This window comes from Anas platyrhynchos, chromosome 5 (genome assembly GCF_047663525.1).
Source record: "Anas platyrhynchos isolate ZD024472 breed Pekin duck chromosome 5, IASCAAS_PekinDuck_T2T, whole genome shotgun sequence".
Taxonomy (NCBI): Eukaryota; Metazoa; Chordata; class Aves; order Anseriformes; family Anatidae; genus Anas; species Anas platyrhynchos.
Genome location: NC_092591.1, coordinates 64,191,171 through 64,211,027, shown reverse-complemented (window position 1 = coordinate 64,211,027; position 19,857 = coordinate 64,191,171). Strand labels below are relative to the sequence as shown.

The following is a 19,857-nucleotide window of genomic DNA, read 5'->3' as shown; positions in this document are numbered from 1 at the left end:
TATGGGTCCATACCATGGGGTCCATCCCTCAGGAGAAAACTGCTCCAACCTGGCTCCCCCACGGGCAGCAGCTCCTGCCAGGTCACCTGCTCCTGCGTGGGCTCCTCTCCACGGGCTACAGGTCCGGCCCGGAATCTGCTCCAGCAGGGCTCTTCCACAGGCGGCAGCCTCCGTCGGTGCAGGGCCACCTGCTCCACCGTGGTCTCCTCCACGGGCTGCAGCGTGGAACCCTGCTCCACCGTGGTACTCCATGGGCTGCAGGGGGACATCCTGCTTCACCATGGTCCTCACCACAGGCCGCAGGGGACTTCTGCTCCGGCGCCTGGAGCACCTCTCCCCCTCCTTCTGCACTGACCTTGGCACCTGCAAGGCTGTTTCTCACTCCCTTGACTCTCCCGGCTGCTGTGTGGTGCAGCGTTTTTTCCCTGTCTTAAATATGCTCTCACAGAGGCGCAAAACAACATCGCTTATTGGCTCAGATCTGGAAAACAATGGGGCCCTTCCCAAAAATGGGGCGGCTTCTAGATCTTTCTCACAGAAACCACCCCTATGGCCCCCTGCTACCAAAACCTTGCCACGTAAACCCACTACAGTAGGATGTAAGTACCTTCAATACTTTGTCAAAACACACACACCACTTCACTATCCTTCAAATGTAGTGAGGTGTCCTGCAGATTTGAGAAAGTACTTCACAGGTGTTCTGAAACACCGAATAGCCTATGTAGTGTAGGTATCTTTTACTACATGCAGAATCCCTGCCAGCAAGTAGTTAGGTAGACAGTTGTAATTATAAAGTAGTGTTTTAGTTTGTGAGACTGTTAGACTTCCATGAGGCTGAAATATCTGCTCATTTTCTGTTGGCTAAAGAAGCATTGAGTTCTGTGCTCTACTGTAGAAACATTTCAAAATAGCCATGACATGAACTGGCAGAATAAAGGATGCTTGTGCATCTTTCTTCTTGAACCCATACTGATGCTGCTGCCTATCAACCCTGGGAACTTCAATCTACCTTTGTGCTAGTGCCATTTATTTATTTATTTTACATGTATATAGTTTTACCATGATATAGCCGTTGGAACACAGGAAGGTTTGGGGCACGGATATATTTTTTATACACACAATATCTTAACTGCTGTTCTTAGTTCTATCAGCGTGCTTGTTAACTAATTTGAACAGATGATAAAACTGTAAGTACGGAATGTAAGCTTAGTATTTCATGTTTTGTACTTCTGCTGCAACCCAAAAGAACTAAACTCATAGCACCGAGGACCGAATTGTACTGTGGTCATTTTGAACCCTGAGCTGTGCTGTCCTGCCGCTCCGTAGTGAGACAGAGGTGCGCTGTCCCACCAGCCTGAAGAGACAAGTCTGGGCAGAAGATAAACCAGGAACCAGAAGTAGAGAAATTCTCACAACCTTATTGTACACATATTTTGGATATTCATCTTCTAGCTTTTCAAGACTGTTCATTCAAAGTAGTTCAGCTTTTTACCTCAGTGTATTAAGTTCCAGGTGCCTCATTAGACCAAACTGAAAATGTCACTGATAGTTTCTGATCCCTGTTCTCCTTCCTGGGATAGCTCAATGCCTCCTGACGGATAGTGTAAGGTTAGTGGGGTAGGCTTTGGGAGATAATAGAAACAGAAGAGAAGTCCGTGTGAGTCCAGCTCAACATCCCCCGGGTTTGTGTTCAGTTTGTCAGTACTTGAGACCAGTCCCTAGGGAAAAGTACGGGAACAGTGGGTGAACAAGAAGTTCAATCTCTAGTAAGATCTTCACGCTCTTTGGAATGATTTAATGTAGTGTGTTTCATCTTACACTTCAGATAATTTTCACTCAGAAAGCTTTAGCAAGGCATCCACTCACAGTGGATCCACATAGCTAGTGCTTCTGCATCCTCCTCTTCACTTTGTATTCCAGGCAATGTTTAGCACCTGCTTCTCTGCCTAGCCTTATGAAAATTCAGGTACAGCATCGGTTTTATGGTTCATCTTAACCACCAGCTTGTGTATTGGTGGTGAAACATGCTGGCAGTAAGAGGCAGTGTAGTGCAGCTCGTTACAAGCTTGCGTTCTGCTGGAGGTGCCTACTACAAATGCTCAGCGTCTAACAGAATTTAACGACCGGCCAAGGTGGGAAGGCTGTTTCACTCAGAAATGAGTAGTGACATTGTTTCTTAGGTAATCCAAATCTTCCCCTTTCTGAGGTGTATTTCTATTCAAACAGTATGCTGTTAGAGGATTTCTTGAACTGGGCGAACTGGGCTTCAGAAGGGCGCTCCCTACCTTTGTCCCCCTCAAGTCTGAGAAAAATCGGTTGTTAGGCCCTTCCTGATAATGTCTACTCTCACTGTAGCAGGTATGGAAGACCAAAAGGGTCCATTTGGTTTGTGGTGAAATTAACCAAAGTTGAATTTCTGCATCCTTCTCGGGAAGCACATAGCTCTCTGCAGATGGGGCTGTGGGACTAATTCTGATTACAAGACCTTGCTAGCTAAAAACATCAGATAATAATTAAAAAATTAAGAAATCACAAACTGGTCAGTAGTCAAATGCAGATTTATGAGGAGACAAAAGACTTTTGGGGAATTAACTTTAGCTTTTCTAATCAGAACAACTTCATCTCAGGAGTTGTTTCTTGGTTTCCCTCGGAACCTTCGTGCTGTCACAACGAATGTGTCACGGTAACTCTGCCCACGGTAACTCTGATGTCCTGTAAACGATACTTCTGGCAAACTGAAGTGGAGCACATCACGTTTGCTGGATGGAGAGTGTGTTTTGGCTTATTACGTTTTGCTGAACTGTTCCCGTCAGTGCCAAAATGTGGACAGGTGAAATGCAACCTACAGAAATGCTTGTTTTTAAAGTCCTGTGCAATTATAACTTCAGTATATGGAGTCTTCGCTTGTAATTTGTAAATTTTCTTGTGCATTATGTGTATTGTCAATATATTGATGTTAGAAAAAACATTAAATGGCAGTTTGGGATATTGTGAATGGAATAGTTGGTGGGAATTAAATAGCCGCAGTTTGAGCAATGGTTTTAATATTTAATTATTAAATATTATAGTATTAAATCTAGAGTTTAACTGGAAAGTAAATGAGAAGATCTGATAGTTTATAGCGACAGTGTGATACTCATACTAGCAACCAAATGGCTTGAACGTATATATACTTTGTGAAAATGTTTGTTTGTTTATTTTGAAGTTTAATCATGAAGTCCAACTCAGGAATCTTTGAAGGTGGTGTCTTTTTTTTTTTTTTTAATTTTCTTGCATAGCTTGTGACTGAGATTTTCAACCTTTACAACCAAAATGCAACTCTTTTAAACTCTTCAGACAGTCTCTGAGAAGTGCTCTCTGCAGGATCAAAGGCAAACTTCTTCTTAAAAAAGTCAACTTTTACACATTTTTTAAAAAGGCTTTAAAAATGGATGGCTTAAATTATATACTTGGTAGTTCTCCAGAGGTATTTCACAGACTTCCTTATAGGTTGACAGCTGGTCTTCATAAACAGGAAGTTATAATGTTAAGCATTTAATACTGCATTTTCTTCTTTGTTTTAACAGCTACTGCATCTGGAAGTAGTCAAGCAAAAACACAAGCTAGCCCTATCCAGTCGCAGCCCAACTCACAGATTCGACAATATATTCGTCAGTCCCTAAAAGAAATGTTATGGAAGAGGTGGGTGGGAATTCAAAGCACTTATTTTATATAGGAAACTACAACTAGAAGTAAAGGGTTAGCCTGCAGAGTTTTGTTTCTTTCTTGCTAAGTGATACTAAGGGATTTAATTTGTGCTAGAAATTACTACAAGTATTTTTAGCATTAGAGCTTTATTAAAAATAAAAAATCTGATGCCAAATAATTGGGCATGTGAAAAAGCCTTTAAAAAAACGTCACTATCCCATTTGTAGTGAGAGACAATTACAGTTGAAGAATTAAATCACAGCATAGAGATGTTTATAATGCAGGTGACCTGAAGCTGATGTCTGGCAATGGTGGTGTTTGGAGATGTAGGGGTTGTACGAAGCATAGTGTAGGGAATATCACAGTGAAAGGTTGCAAGGGCTTGCTGAGGCAGAGGTTCCTTCTTCTCCCAAAGTTAGCAACTGTATTACTTTTTTTTTTTTTTTTTTTTTTTAAAAAAAAAAAAAAAGCTGAAACATTGTCCCACAAATATTAAAGCTCTTGTCAGCTGTCAAGACTTAGGCCACTGTGCTCTGGTAGTGTCTCTGAAATAGAAATGCTGTTCACAGTGGAGGGTCTAAGATTAAAACTGAAGTGTTTTAGCTCCCTCAGTAGCTCATGACAAAAAACAACAACAGAAAACTAATTGCAGTGTCACGAGTAGGAGGATTTGTAAGGACTGACCTGGCTTCAGTTCGTTAAGGCTGTCTTCCGTGGTCTTCTGTAGACAGTAGCAAAAGGTTGCCATTGTTGACATTTTGAGGTCCTGAGATAGACTTTGGCTTTGAAATGTGTTTTAAGGAAGTCCTCACTGAGTGAATAAAAGCGTGGTTAACTCCTTCCTCTGAAAATTTAGTTTTTATGAATGCTGCCTGAAGAATTTGTGCCTAACATAAATGCGCATACCCTTTCTTGTTTTTAACAGAGTCAATGATAGTGATGATCTGGTCATGACAGAGAGTGAAGTAGGGGAAGTAGCACTCAATATTGAAAAGGAGGTGTTTAATTTGTTTCAAGTTACGGACAACCGATACAAGAGTAGATACCGTAGAATCCTGTTCGATCTCGACGACCCAAAAAATCAGGTTTGGAATTTACTTAAACAGTAAACGTACTGAAATATATTCTGTTTTTTAAATAATACATCAATATGTAGTTTCAAGAGAGAGACTTATGAATTATGCTCTAAAAAATTGTTTGAAAGCCATTCAAATATTAAATAATCCAGTTGGAATGGAAGTCCAGTTGGATGGCGTGTATTTATTAAGATTGGCCTTTGTAGCGAAATATTTGTTTATTGAATGGCATTCTTAGAAAAAAAATAAATGTTTTTCTTCTGTGACGTTCTGTGGTTTGTATGGGAGACCACTTGTGTACATGATAATTTATCTTTTAAAGGAAAAAGAAGCTGGTGCAGATGGGAATAGTGACTAGACAACGTAATTTCTTTAAAAAAAATTCTACTATAGATATGAAACAGGAGTGGCAGTTCATCTCTCGAAATTCCTGTTCAGTAGAATTGATAGTATATTTTATGGTAATGTGGAAAATTCATACTTCATGATGATTTCATCATTAGTTTCTGGTTGCTGCACCGTGCTAAGTTTTCTTAAGATTAACTGGCATTTTTAATAGGGAATTAAGAAACCTGAAAGGGTTTTGACAGTCCAGCACTGCAAATCATGTTAGTTGCTTAAGTTATTCAGCATGGCAACAAAGTGTGGTTTGTTTATTTTTTTTAGGGACTTCTTCATCGTGTTCTTTGTGGAGAAATCTCACTGTCAAAACTAGTGAGAATGACACCCGAAGAACTTGTATCTAAAGAACTGTTTGTATGGAAGGAGAAACCAGCCAAAGCGGTAAGCAATACGATTCTCCAGTGTGTCCTTAGATATGAACTAACAGTAACTTCACCAGCCCTTACCACCCATAATTAATATATTGTTTTCTTCCTAATGAAATATGAATAACGTAAGCTTTTTCTCTTCCACTAGCCAACTGATAAGAAAATACAAAATAAAATTATAAAATCAGTATGCAGACTTGTTACTAAAGTGTTTTTGTTTCTCTCAGATGTTACAGTCAAGAAACAAATCACACGAGATCAAGAAAGCAGCTGTAAAACGGGAACAAGTGCCAGATGTAAATATGGAAGATTCTCCCCCGGTGTCTGATTCTGATGTAAGTATTAGCTATTGCTTTAGCATGGAGGTGCCAAGGGAGATAAATGCTAACTAGGGCCTCAAATTTTGTGTCAGAAATGCAGGTTGTTTCAATGAACTGTAAGAATATCACCTAGTAGGTGCGCTATGAGCATTTTCCTTTTGGTTTGAAGGAATGCAACAACCTAATATTGGGCATATATCGCATGTGCTTCTAAAATATCAGATGATGCGTGTTTTTCAGACCTTTGCCTCAGTTTACAGCAAAATCTTAGCCAATTGTTTTCCCCCCCAAAAATGTGATCAGTATTACAATTCTGTATTCTCAGGAAGCAGTTAATGTGATAGTATCTACTTCAGAATTACATGAAATGAAATGAGGACAAATACTATTTGAGAACTCTGTTTGACATGATATTCTTAAACAAATGATAAAAGGGGAAGAATAGTTCAAAATTCCATCTTTTTGTCAGTGCTGCTCAGAGCAGTAGTTCTGCACAGCCCTTAATATCTTTTTAAAGAACTGGAATTAACGGTTTCAAAAGTATTTTTTTATGATTGAATTTAGCAATCAACCAGAATGTTTTCTGTGTTTGTTCATTTCCAGGAGCAGCAGAAGTCAACCCAAACTGTACAAAATGTAAATAGTGCTCCTTCTCTAGACGTTTTTAGCAGTATGTGTAAGGATACAACAAATGAACATCGAGCCCATCTTTTTGACCTGAACTGCAAAATCCGTACAGGTATCTACAGTGTTGACTTTGTCTGAAGTAAAAGAATTATTAAGAGCATTGCTTGCTTACTTGTTTTTCTCTTCAGACCTTTTCATTGTTAAACAGTAATCAAAAACACTTTAAAATTAATTTTGTAGGTCAGATTTCAGCATCTGAAGATGAATTACCACCGAAGAAGATAAAATTAATGGCTTCTGCTAAAAAAGCAGTGTCAAAATCTAAACCAGAAGTTCAGCGAAAATATGAAAGTTCTGCACCAGCAGCAGCAGCGGAGCCTGCTAAAGAGGCAGCCTCTGAAAACACAGAGGAAACCGAAGTTGCACCTGCAGCAGAAGCAGTTTCCCAGTCAAGCTTAGAAAGAACTTACATTCCTACAACCCAAGGCCATGACAACACAGATACTTCATCTGAAGAACCTTCGACTTTTCCTGCCTCTTGCACTGGTGCAGTTGTCACAACTGTAACAGTTTCTGGCCGAGAGCCTAGAACACCAATGAGCGGCTCCTCTGGTACTACGACCACAGCCCTGCGTTCTGGTACTGCATCTGGTGAAGTTTTAACAGGGGAGACAAAGCAGGAAATGTCAAAACCAGTTATGACTGTCCCCAAATCAATATTAACAAAGCCATCGTCCTCAGCAGATCCAAGATACTTAGCTGTTCATCAGTCACCCAATATCAGGTGTGTATATTTAATAGTAAGCTAAGCCACTGAATCTCTGGTCTCGCTATGTTCAGTTTGTTTGTCCCCCTTTGCTTCTTACCCTCCCCTGCCAATAATCAAAAGGCATGTTCAACTTTCAATGCGATTACCTGAACTTTAAATTTTTAATTTGTCATCTCCTTGTTTAACTTCTCTAGTTGGTAACATTTTCTGAGCATCGTTATATATTGACAGTAAAAATTCTTCAATGTGTTTTAACAGAGAAATAAAACTTATAAGATATTTGACTTTAAATCTGCATGTGCATTCAAATATATTAAGTGTTTGTGAGGGTTGGTTTAAAGCTGCTCCAGACTTTCATCCTATATTGGATGAAAGTGGAAAACATTAACAAAGCATTTACTAAGGCTTCTGTTACTTGCTTTTTTAAAATAAAGTAATTGATCAATAAGAGGAGGGAAGAAAAGAAGAAGAAGGAAGCATTCTTACTGTGCTCTATAACGTTTCTCTTTTGGATTTGTTTTGCAGCGTTGCTGAGCCACGCTCACCTCAAGGCAGCGATACTTCTCTCTTCCTCTCTCGCCTCAACACCATTTGGAAAGGATTTATTAATCTGCAGAGTGTGGCCAAATTTATCACTAAAGCATATCCTGTCTCCGGGTGCTTTGATTATCTTAGTGAGGTTAGCACTGACATGTTTATGCGTTTAGAATGTATTGCAGTTCCTGTTGTTAGAAAGGCTGGGGTCACTGTGTATGGCGTTATATTGGACGTGTAACAAAAAAAAAAATTGCATCCCTTTAGTAATCTCCTTTAGTAATAGGAACAGTAGCCTGAGGCAGGGGGGAGGAGAGAAAGCCTTTTAAAAAAAATTCCTCACGTATTTGTGAAGAATTCTCATGTCTGTTAATATGTTTCTATATATGTTAGTATCTAACATAGAATAATAGCTTGATTTCAAGATCAGTTTTTGACGAGAAGCATCATCAGCATGTGTTTTGAAAGAGATGCCTTGTTCTGCTCACAAACAGATGGATGGATCACTGATGTGATCTATTAGAAAAGTTTGGCCATTTATTAAAAATATCATCCTTTGATTAACTTTGATGCGACTGCTTTTATATTTTGGGAGGGTGTACATTCAACTAATTAGGTAGTATGACAGCTTGTGATGAAACAACTGAGCAGTTACTTAACTTCTCTGAAGAAGTGTATTTGTTGTGATTGAGGGTTTCAGGCGTGTAGTTTAGGTCTTTTCTTAGGAGGGTTGGTGGCTCTCTTGTTGTTTTTGCTAAAACAGGTTTCACTGTCATCATGACAGGAAGCTAACTAGAATTCATATGGGTGCAAAAATTTCAGATCAATTGAAAGCGTAGATAAAAGCTATACTACATATAACAGGTTCCCTGTAAAAGCAAAGCTAACAAATAGAATCGGCTGATAGGCATACAAAAGTATTTGACCTTCCACTGCTATCTTCGTCAGGCAGTGCTTTTTCCGTTTTGTGTGTACTGCCAGCCTTCCAGTAATATGCCATAATGAACTCCTTGCGTTTTGGAAACAGCCTGTCTGAAATTAGGAATGTATATGTGCAAGTTCAGTAAAACATAGTACTGTATTATCGCCTAAGCTACTGGGATGGGGCAATCTGTGCTGGTTCAAAACTGTAGCCTCTCTTTCCTTTTCTTATACGACCATGTAATGCTTCTTGTTTAGGATTTACCAGACACGATTCATATTGGTGGGAAGATCTCACCGAAGGCAGTCTGGGATTATGTTGGCAAACTCAAATCTTCACTTTGTAAGGTATTTACTTAAAATCCTTTGGAAAACCAGGAAGAAATATACAGCAGCTTTTGATAGAATTTCCTTGTTACTAATTTATATTGATGTCGATCATACCTAGAAAACTCCTGCTACCACTTATTCCATTGAAATTTTTGATTTATTGAAGAAACAGGTTTGCCTGTTGAGCTGCCAATCGTCTTTCCCCTGTGTAGTAGTTAAACATTCATACAACCTATTGTTTTTTAATGATTGAATATAAACAATCTATTTATTCAGTTACTGAAGATAGAAATTCAATTTTAAAAGACTAGGAAATTATTAGTAAGCGTATGTAATAAATTTTACTACTAAAACCCTTATGGATTTAGTAAAAATGAAGCACAGTATGCAAATATAATCTAAGAATTTTCCATTTCTTTCATAATTATTTGAATATTCTGAACCTAAAGAGGTGTAGCTTGATGTGAGATACGTAAATAGTTGGTCTTTCTGAAAATGACAAAATTGATTCTGGTTTAATATTACCAATTGAATGACAGTATTTTCTTAAATCTTGGTTTAAAGCTGCTCCAGACTTTCATCCTATATTGGATGAAAGTGGAAAACGATTTTATTTGCTGATGTGTTACAGGTTGAATTTTTCCACTTTGATTTTGTATTTCAGGAATTGTTTTTGATTCGTTTGATTCGTTTCCATCCTGCCACAGAAGAAGAAGAAGTTGCCTATATCTCTCTCTACTCCTATTTTAGCAGTCGTCGTTGTTTTGGTGTTGTAACTAATAACAACAGACATGTCAAGAATCTCTACCTGATCCCACTGAGTTCTAAGGACCCAATTCCTTCCAACCTCTTGCCCTTTAAGGGACCAGGTAAGCACAAAATTTAGGGGAGGTTAACTGCTAGGTAAAATTACAAAACGAGTAAATCAGAGACCAATTGGTTTTGAATGTTTAATGTAAGCAGAATTAAAAAATACATAATTTTATAAAAACATTTTAAAAGTGTGCATATAGGAAAAAATTGCAAAGTCAATCATCTCAAGGTGACATGGTCTGAAACTCACATAGCCTTTCCAACAAGATAAATCTCTGCTGTTAGGAGGATTTGTTTACCCATCAAATGGAGTACATAGAACAGCCACTATATTGAGACAAACAAGCAAACATTATCAGAACATTCAACCGACCCTACTTTCAACAACCCATAAATCCACCAAGTTTTAGGTCCCTACAAGCCATGTGCTGTCCCCTAAATCACATAGGAGACTCTTATCCCACGGAGCAGTCAAGAAATCTCTGAAGACAAAGGTAACGTTTATGGTTTCACGACATTGTTGTTATCTCTTGGTATGTATTACGCTGTGCATGCAATCTGCATGTACACGGGGTCTGAAATATTCTGTGCTACCTGGATCAAGTTCCAGACAAATCACTGACTTCAGAACATTGGTTTGCCTGGGAGCAGGCAAATTCCTTTTGCGTAGGTGGCAGAGAGTAGGTGGTATAGGTTGGTATATATTACGCTCTTCTATTTTTAGTTAGAGTTATCAGCAGTAATGTATGGCTCGAATTTGCTCCATCTTTGTGCATTGAACATGGAAACAGAAGAAATGAGAATGAATTCAGATGTGAAACACCTTTATATTACAAAATTTGAAGTCACCTTCATCTGAGGATGGAGGCGGTGCATATGCTTAGTTTCCAAATAAGTACCTTTTTTCATATAGAGTAACAGGTTGAGGAGCTTAAGAGCTACAGGTTATAATGAAGGCAATACTTCATTGTTGTAAGGATGGTTTGCAAAATACTAAACAGCGCAAAATAATTACACACTAAAACATGTAAGGAGCTGACCTTTCTGACAAGCTGACTGTCCTCTGCTACCCAAATACAAGTTTAGGACTAAACTCAATAAAGCATTCTCAGGGCTTATCTTCATAAACAGAGGTGTGTTCTGCCTGGCCAGGTTTTCACATGTTAATGGCATACGACTTAAAAAACAATAACAAAAAAACACCACCAACAAGTAATGTAATGCTAGGAAAATACTCTTCTTTCCTGCATGAAATTGCAAAGGGCGCTTGCTTTGTGTTCTTGGACAAGATTTTTCTCATACACTCTGAGCCTGTCTTAACCTGCTCTAGGGAAGCATTTAAATGATCTTCCCCTCCTTGCATTCTTGAGCAAACATAGGCTGTCCTTGTACATTATCTTTTATATTTCTGTTGTAGATTTCATTTCAAATGAAGCTTTTAAAGTGGAGGCCTGGCAAAAGTAGACAGACTTGTTAGTATTAGTATAGAAATGAGGAATGTCAGGCTGGTTTTTACAAAATGTAAATAGGAAAAGTTCTTTCAAAACTGGAGGTAATTGCCCAGAAGAAACATAGGTATAAACACTTGCAGGCATGTATTAATACCGCAGCGTAAAAGACTTGTAATACATACTTGTTACTGACATCTGACGGAATTTACTGTTTTTTATACCCAATAAAGATATTTTTTGGAAAGTGGTCATTGTCTCCTTAAATTTGTGTACCTTCAAATAGAGTTTAGCAAGTACTCAAAAAACATGACAGTGTAAGATACTTTGATAAATATGACTGGGGGCGGGAGGAGGGGGAGGACAATAATCCCATCACTCCAGAAGTCCTAGCTGGAAGATATTCCAGCTGTATCAACCAGCTCCATCAGGTGCATACGGATTATGAATCTGTTATGAATCCTGTTTTCTGATGGACTGGATTTGGAACACAACTGAGGACCTCTGACCTGCTGTAGTGCCTAGAAGATCTACAAAACTTTGTCATGGGTGATATAAATATAGAGGAACGTGGAAGGATATTCACATTTATTCACTTCAACCACCTCAGATATTTATTACCAGATATTATCTGTTGGTGGGATGTTCAGCATTGTGTTTTTTTTTTTTTTTTTTTTTTTCTGGTAGTTTACTGTATGTGAATTTGTTTGTCTCGTTTCACATACACACAACACTATTTAGCACTTTCATCTGTAGATCTGAAAACACTTTGAAAAAAAATTAAAAGGTATAATCAGTCATTATTAGCACTAGGAAGACGCACTTATGGAGGGATTTATTGGCAATGTTGGAAATGTATCGGGTACCATACATATTTAAAATAGAAGAATTTTAATTTAAAAAGTGTATCAGCAGAGGGCATGCCGCAGTATCTCTTCCGTTAGTTTAAGCTTGGAAGTGTTTTTAAGTATGAAGGCATGAAATCTCTTCAAGATATTTAGAGTACTCATACCAGTATGGAAAGCAGCAGTAGTAGAACAACATATTTTTGATGTCAGCCACTCCCATTCAGCAAATGTACCGTAATGTGCAGCAGTGTTACAGCGGTGGAAGTGATCTCTATCACTGAATCCAGATACACCAACTTGATAGTTTTCAATCATGCTTTCACAATTAACTGGGACAAGTATTTAAACGGCGTGTTGATAATGATTACAGCTTTGCTTGTATTGGTCTCTGCAGTTAAAAGTGTGGCATAGGTCTGTTCCCTAAGTTTTGCCATCAGTGTACAGAAATTAGGGATGTATCCTTAGTGGTACAGTTAACTTCCTAGCAGCTGCGGATGGTAGGGACAATATGTGGCCATTACGTAGATAAATACTGCAAAACTGATTTCATGAAAATAAAAAACGTATTTAACGAAAAAAAAAAAAAAATTAATCCCATAGTAATATTTAATACATCTTGTTTAAATAGATTTAATTACAGGATGTAACTTGATAACACCATCGTGGTCTTCAAATGCAGAATGCATTTAACAATATTTTATAAATAATTTAGCATCAAAAGCTACTAACATAGCTTGCAGCACTTAAAATGCTTGCTTGTGAAAGATAGTTATTGAGCAATAGTTGGAGACTGCAGCCAACATTTTCATTTAGTTATTACCTAAAATTAGGCACTTAACCTATTTATGGATATTGAAACCTATTTACGGATATGGAAATGGAATGGGACTGAGCTTTGAAGTGCTGGTCTGGCTGTATATTTCCATCCAAAAGAAGCACTTACTGTGTGATCGCTTTGGATTGAATGAATTTAGAAACTGGGTTAGGCATCTGTTGAAAACTACAGTATCAAAATGTAAAATTGTAATGGATTTCTTCTCTGACCAAACTAAACAGATTCAGTTATAACCGTTGTTAATTTAGCTTTGGAATTTATCTTGAACGTGTGTTTAAGTTTGACTCTGATTTTATTAGCGATGATCTCTGTCTCTTACAGGGATTCAGAACTGTTTTTCTATCTTTTTGCTGTTAATTTTAGATACACAGTCCAATAGATTTTTGAAACCTGCTCGTTTCAATTAGTCAGTGTTTGAGATGCATGTTGTGACTAGTTGGATAAATCACAGGTCTCTGCAGAAGGGCAGATAACCAATACGTTAACGACAGAAGAACAGTGAATGCTTACGAGGAGTTTTAGGGTGAACACAGATTTGAGAGATCCTCTGCACGGGTCGATGCTGACCAAATGTGGAGTCATTACTCACCTGCTGATAAAGAAAAAATGTAAAGCAGTCACTCAGAGTGAATCATACCTAACTATTGAGTCTCTTCAGAGTGTACACAGTCTTCCCAAGTAAGCTGTCTTTTGAGCTATGCCCTGATGTTATGTATTAATGTAACTTCATCTGGGGTAGTAAACTATAGTGATCAGAATTGCTAGGATTGCTTTTAGGCAGTGGGTTGAAAGGAGTTTTTAACTGGGTGAATCAAGGATTTGTGATCCTTTCCAAATAATCTTAGATTCACCAAAGATAATTACTTGTTTAGTTCCTGTCCTGCCTCCTTTCGTTGTACATCTTGCCGTCCCTGCCCTCTCACAAGGGCAATCTGTATAGAATTATAAGCAAACTAAATTATAAGCAAGTCTTAGTTTTGGTTAGTATAGCTAGGTCATTTTCTTGATGCATTGATAATTCGTGTGTGTATATATATATATTTCTAACCATGGAAGAAAGTGAAAATTGGCAACACAAAATACTGAAATACTCTATCTGGAGGAAAAAACTTGGCACTGAATTTTAAATGTACAAGTAGGAAATAATATGTGCTACTAAATGAAAAATAGAAGTTTATTTAAACCAGCATAGCCAACATCCTCTCAACCACAGAACTATGTAAAACTCAAACACTGAACTTTGAAGTAATCTGAAATCAGCTGTGGAACTAGAATGCATTCAATCAAATTTCAGTGTTATTTTTTTTCAAAATACTTAAAATGAGAGCTGCTTCTGATAGGAAACTTCAAGTAGATTTTGCATTGGCCCCAATTTTTTCTGTCTTTTTGCAAAGACCTTCTAGTGAGTAACCAGATTTTGCTGGTCTCTCCATTCTGTGGCTAAAACAGGCGTGCTGCACTATTACCAGTCACAGTCAGAAGAACACAGAATTTCAGAATTTAGGCAGGTTACTGCTTAATGAAATATTTATGCTTAATGAAGCTGTGTTGAAGAAGTCATCGTCTTGATTTACCTGGTTATAATCCTCTTGCTGAGGAAACCTCACATTGAACTTAAGAAATAGGCTTACCTCATTTAATTCTTTCTTAGCGTACGTGAATATAATTTCAGCTATACAAATAAAAACAGCTGATGTAATTTTCTCATAAGATAGTAAATTTAGGAGCCCCCTTAAAACTTTGAATTCCGTTGTTTCAGCAAAGGTTCATACTTATGACTGGTAATGGCAAATAGAATTTATCTGCAACTATGGGAAGTTTGGGTTTTTGCTGGTATCAAGAAGTTTTCAGTGGCAATCATTAGTTATTTATAAGTTGTTCCTTAGTGAGCAGTTGGTTTTGTTTAGTAAGAGACTAAAGATATACATAAATTCATATATTACACCTCTTTTAAACTCTTACTTAAGGGTCATGAATATAAGGGACAGTGTAGGTTTTAGAGTCCTCATCGTATAACCACAGTAAATCTCTTTGCTGTTAGTTTCATTTCTGTATTATTGGTTCCTTGCTGGATGCAAATATTAATATGGCTCCCAAATGAGGATCTCAAGTCACTAAATCCAGAAGTTAAAATCCTCTCTTTATATGTTTTTTCTACATTTGCCACTGACTGTATGTTAAAGGATTTATTCCCTGCTCTTTATTCTGGTTGTATTTGTCTTCCACGAGCGCCTGTGGGAAATGTGAATGTACAAGGAAGGAATACAATAATGTGAAACGGACCTTCAGCTGTTTGCATTTTTCCTCTTTATGGGAAACTTTCTGGTCATTTCTGGAAATGCTTCTCCAGGGATTCAAGCCTGAAGCTTTCACAATGGAGTAATTCTGCTCACATTTCTTACTTAGGGAAGGGTCTGTGGCATCAAACTCAATTCTACAACAGTGTTAAAAGTCACCTTGATGGAATGGTGTAAATGTCAGTCCGGTATTTTAGCACAGATTAGAACAGAAATGTAATTATTAAGTTTAACAATGCCTCGTGCTTTCTTTGTAACAGAAAGTGAAGTGGTTGTTGTTGTTGTTTGTCTGTTTGTTTGTTTTAATAGCATTAGTTTTTTTCTCTTTATTTCTAGTTCTTCAATTCCAACGTAGCCCTACAGAAAGTTAGATTGCTTGTCCAGGTTTTCTCACTTATCAGTATCTCTGTGTATATAAGGTATTTGCAAAGCATTTAGAAAGGAAATATTTGATTGGGGGAGGAAGTGGACAATAATAAGTAGAAAGTAATAATACAAAAATAGGAAAACTTTCTTTAATTTTTGAACAGCAGAGACATTTACAAGGACATCTTTCAGTAAGATTCACCTGTTACTGCAGGTGAATCTTTTTCATTTTCATATATTTAATTACTATTAAATATATTTAATAGTAATACTATTAAATATATTTAATAGTATTACTATTAATAGTAATAGTAATACTATATATTTAATTACTATTAAATATATTTAATAGTAATTAAATATAGACACATAGGCTTATGGGATAATGTCACTGCATGAAATTTAGAAGAACTGTTACTGTTATGACTCATAGCTGCCATTATATAAAATGATAAGTCCCTATTGAGAACACAGATAAAAAATAGTAGTTTTTTTACACATGCAATCTTTGTGTTTCCTTTCAGGTCTCGAGTCTTCACGTCCAAATTTAATTCTTGGATTGGTTATCTGTCAGAAAGGGAAGCGTCTTGCTACTACCATGGATACAGACAAAATAGAGAAAAAGCGCAGCCGAATTCAGGTGCAAGAGGAAACAGAAACATCGCTGTACTCTAAGGGGCCAGTAGCTTCTTCACAAGAAAAGAAAACTCCGAAATACACACTGTATTCGGGAGACTCAGCTGTAAGTACAACACTACCTGGATCTCCTCCACCTCCACCCCCACTTCCCGTTCCAGAAACCTCATCAGTTACACCTTCAGTATTAAAAATACCGTCCTCAACTAAGAGTGGAACCACAAGTACTGTACCACCACCAATTTCAGCTACCGCTTCTACAAGTGCTACTGCTACGCATTCTTCATCCTCAGAAACTACCACACCTCTTGAGTACATGCCCCAGACACTTTTTGGTAAAAAGAAGACTTTTGAACCTCTTGCTAAGGAGACTGAAACTGTCCAGTCTTCAAATCAGGAAGCTAAAGCAGCTGTGGATGGAGGTGTGTCAGCTGTTCCTTTGCTAGATCCCATTGTACAACAGTTTGGACAGATGTCAAAAGACAAAGCTATAGAAGATGAGGAGGATGACAGGCCATACGATACCGAAGAAGAAGATGATCCAGAGAAAGCTTTTGAAATGCAGACCGGTGAAAGCAAAAAACTGTATAGTGTGGAGAAGCCCAGTAACACAGCAGAACTAAAGGACGAGGCCTATGATCTGGAAGACAAAACTATCTTGGAGGAAGCAAAAGTTACGGTTGATGATTTACCTAACAAAATGTATACAGACACTAAAAACACTTCCGTGGAAACACCTGCCTCGTATGTGCCAGATTTATCTGCGTCTTCATCCTTGGTGGAACTGCAAAAAATGTTAGAAGAATTAAACAAACAATTAGAAGAGCAGAAACGACAAACTGAGGAGCAAGAAGAAGCCCTCAGACAACAACGAGCAGCTGTTGGTGTTTCAGTGGCTCACTTCTCGGTGTCTGATGCTTTAATGTCACCTCCACCAAAATCTTCCCTAATAGAGACTGAATTGTTCCATCAGGACCAAGAGGCTGCGCAAAAAGTAGATTTACCTTCATCTTCCAATCAGCAAGCACAAGTTTTAAACCAGAGCTGTGACCCTCAAGCGAGTTTTCCAAACACTTTGCAGACTTCACTTGGTAAGGAAGATAAAACTTCAATTCCTGCTACTCAGCTTAGTTACGGTGGTGATAACTGGGTTTCCAGTGAAAAGCCTCCTGCAGTGCTCCAAAAAGAGGCCCCTAATAGCAAGTTTGAAAATACTGTTCAAGTTACTTTGGAAAATGTGAGTCAAGCAGTTTCTGCAGAACCTTCTACATCCAGGCCTTTACGTAAAGTGCTGCTTCCGACACCTCCAAGTACGTCTTTTCAGCCTAATTTCTCCACATCTAATGACAGTCAGTCTTTGCAAGATATGCACAAAGTATCCTGGTCAAACGAGGCAAATCCAATGTTTACTTCTCAGGAAAAGGGACCTGGTCACTTTGAACCAGACAGGGGTCTTTCTGCGGTGCAATACGAAGAACAAAGAAACCCTCAGCCTCATCAATTTGTAGAACAAACTGAATCTCCACCAGTTCAGGGTGAGGGTGGACCTCTCCCACAGCACTTTGAGGAGAACCGAGCTGGAGGTCCGTTTTCTTTGTCTGGGCAGAAAGGAGGACCTCCAGCACCACTGATGCTCAATGCACACGGAGGACCTCATGGAGCTAATTTTAGAGGCCCAGCGCCACAGTTCTCAGAAGAGCATGTTTCTCCAAATAACGATGGACAAAGAGGATCTGCCCCTGGAAGATTTGGAAGTCAAAAGGGTCCCATTCCTTCCTTATTTTCTACACAGCATGGACCACAGTCGCCACAAAATATGAAGCCAACCCCAAGACCACTCCTGGACCTTCCCAGTCATCCACCAGGCCACAGAAAGGAGACGTGGGAGGAAGCTGGGCCGTCTGCACCTCTTTCTGGTATTCCTGGGCAAGGGCCCGAGTCAGAAGGACAGTGGTCAGCATCTGACTTCCGAGAAGGCAAAAATCTTGAATTTAGAGGCCAGACATTTGAAGGGAGACAGAGAGAGAGATACGAAGGAGGAAGTAAAGACAAGGTTTTAGATCAGCCAGAGCCTCAGCAAGCAGATAATCGACAAAGCAGACCCTTTGAGGAAAGACAAAGGGATCGAGAACATGGCAGACCTTGGGAAAGAGACCGTGGCAGAAACTGGAACAGAGACAGGGACTGGGAGAGACACAGAGACAAAGAATGGGATAAAAACAGAGACAGAAACCAACGTGACAGAGAACGATCAAGAAGCAGAGACAGAGATCGTGACAGAGACCGAGACCGGGATCGAAGCAGGGAAAAAGAGCGAGATCGAGACAGAGATCGAGATCGTGAAAGAGGAAAAGATCGGAAAGATCGGAGTAAAAGTAGGGAGATCGGTAAAGAGATGAAGCCAGAAACACCTAAGGAAGGTCAGAAACCAACAGAAGCAGAAGCTTCATCTTCCACTAATCAGTCATAGAACTACAACTGCTGTTATATTTCCCATAGATAATATACACCACTGCAAGGACTGAGTCAATGTCTTCTGTATATACTGTATATTCTCACCTTTGCAAAAATGCTGTTGTAAATCTAGCCTTACAAAATGTACTGACAAATTAGCAATTTTTGAACAACTGAGAACGACAATATTCAAATAGGTAAAAGGCAAGAACATACTGGACTTTCACTTGCTGCATTTTGTGCATAATGTTTTTCTTATAAAAATTCACAGCGTTACCTGTTCTGAGATTTTGTTTTTTCTACTTGCATCTTTATCTTAAAATTTCCATGTACAGTACAGAAATGGAAAAAGTCTAAGAAGAGCCCATATTGCTTTTTAAAATTATAAGGTTATGTTTTCCAGTAACTTGAATTGTAATTTTGTAAAAGAATTTAATCAAGACCTTAGGAGCCATACCTTTACATCTCATGTATGTGATATTTTGGTGTCAAAGTTGTTCCCACAGCACACGCTTTAAACAAGGAGTCAAATATTGCTGTCTTGTTTATTTTACAATGCAAGGGTCATGCGTATTTAGGAGAAGGCTGCAGAAGAACAGTGTTACTGATTATTGGACGGAGGATTTGAAAATGGAATGTTAGAAGCTTAAAGTGCACTATCTTCCTTTTTATATACAGGTATTTTGTGTTTTGAAATCCATCTGTTAAGTGTACAACAACGAAAAAAAACGTACCTAGTTTTTCATGTGGATGAGGGGTTTTTAATTTCACATTTTTACAAACCTGCAATTAAAGAGTATATAAAAGTAGCACCTTTATAACCAGCAAAAAAATTAAAAAAATCAGACATCTATTGGCAAAGAGCTAAGACTACAAATGAATTGGTATACCAAAGGAAAGAAAAAGAAGTTTGTTAAATAAAAGAAGTTTATTAAATGGGCCATGGAATTTATTTCTTCGATTTAAATTAATTATGTGGGACATTTCTTGGGTTTTCTTTTGGCAGAACCTTGCTGGAAATTTAAGAAATGTCTCCATTTTCCTGTACTTTCCACTCTAAAAGTGTTTTGCTCCTGAAAAAAAGAAAAGAAAAAAAAAAAGTGTCACTGTTGTCAGACCCTGCTTA

General features: G+C 38.2%; 1 protein-coding gene across 1 annotated transcript; it reads left to right on the top strand.

Annotated features, from left to right (window-relative positions):
• Positions 1–6,024: 6,024 nt before the first annotated feature.
• On the top strand, positions 6,025–19,652 carry LOC113841977 (death-inducer obliterator 1-like). The gene is made up of 6 exons (XM_072038481.1): positions 6,025–6,057; positions 6,669–7,264; positions 7,775–7,928; positions 8,963–9,052; positions 9,699–9,903; positions 16,166–19,652. The coding sequence occupies exons 1-6, from the start codon at positions 6,025–6,027 to the stop codon at positions 18,745–18,747; spliced, it is 3,660 nt and encodes a 1,219-aa protein (XP_071894582.1). The 3' UTR covers positions 18,748–19,652.
• The last annotated feature ends 205 nt before the right edge of the window (positions 19,653–19,857 follow it).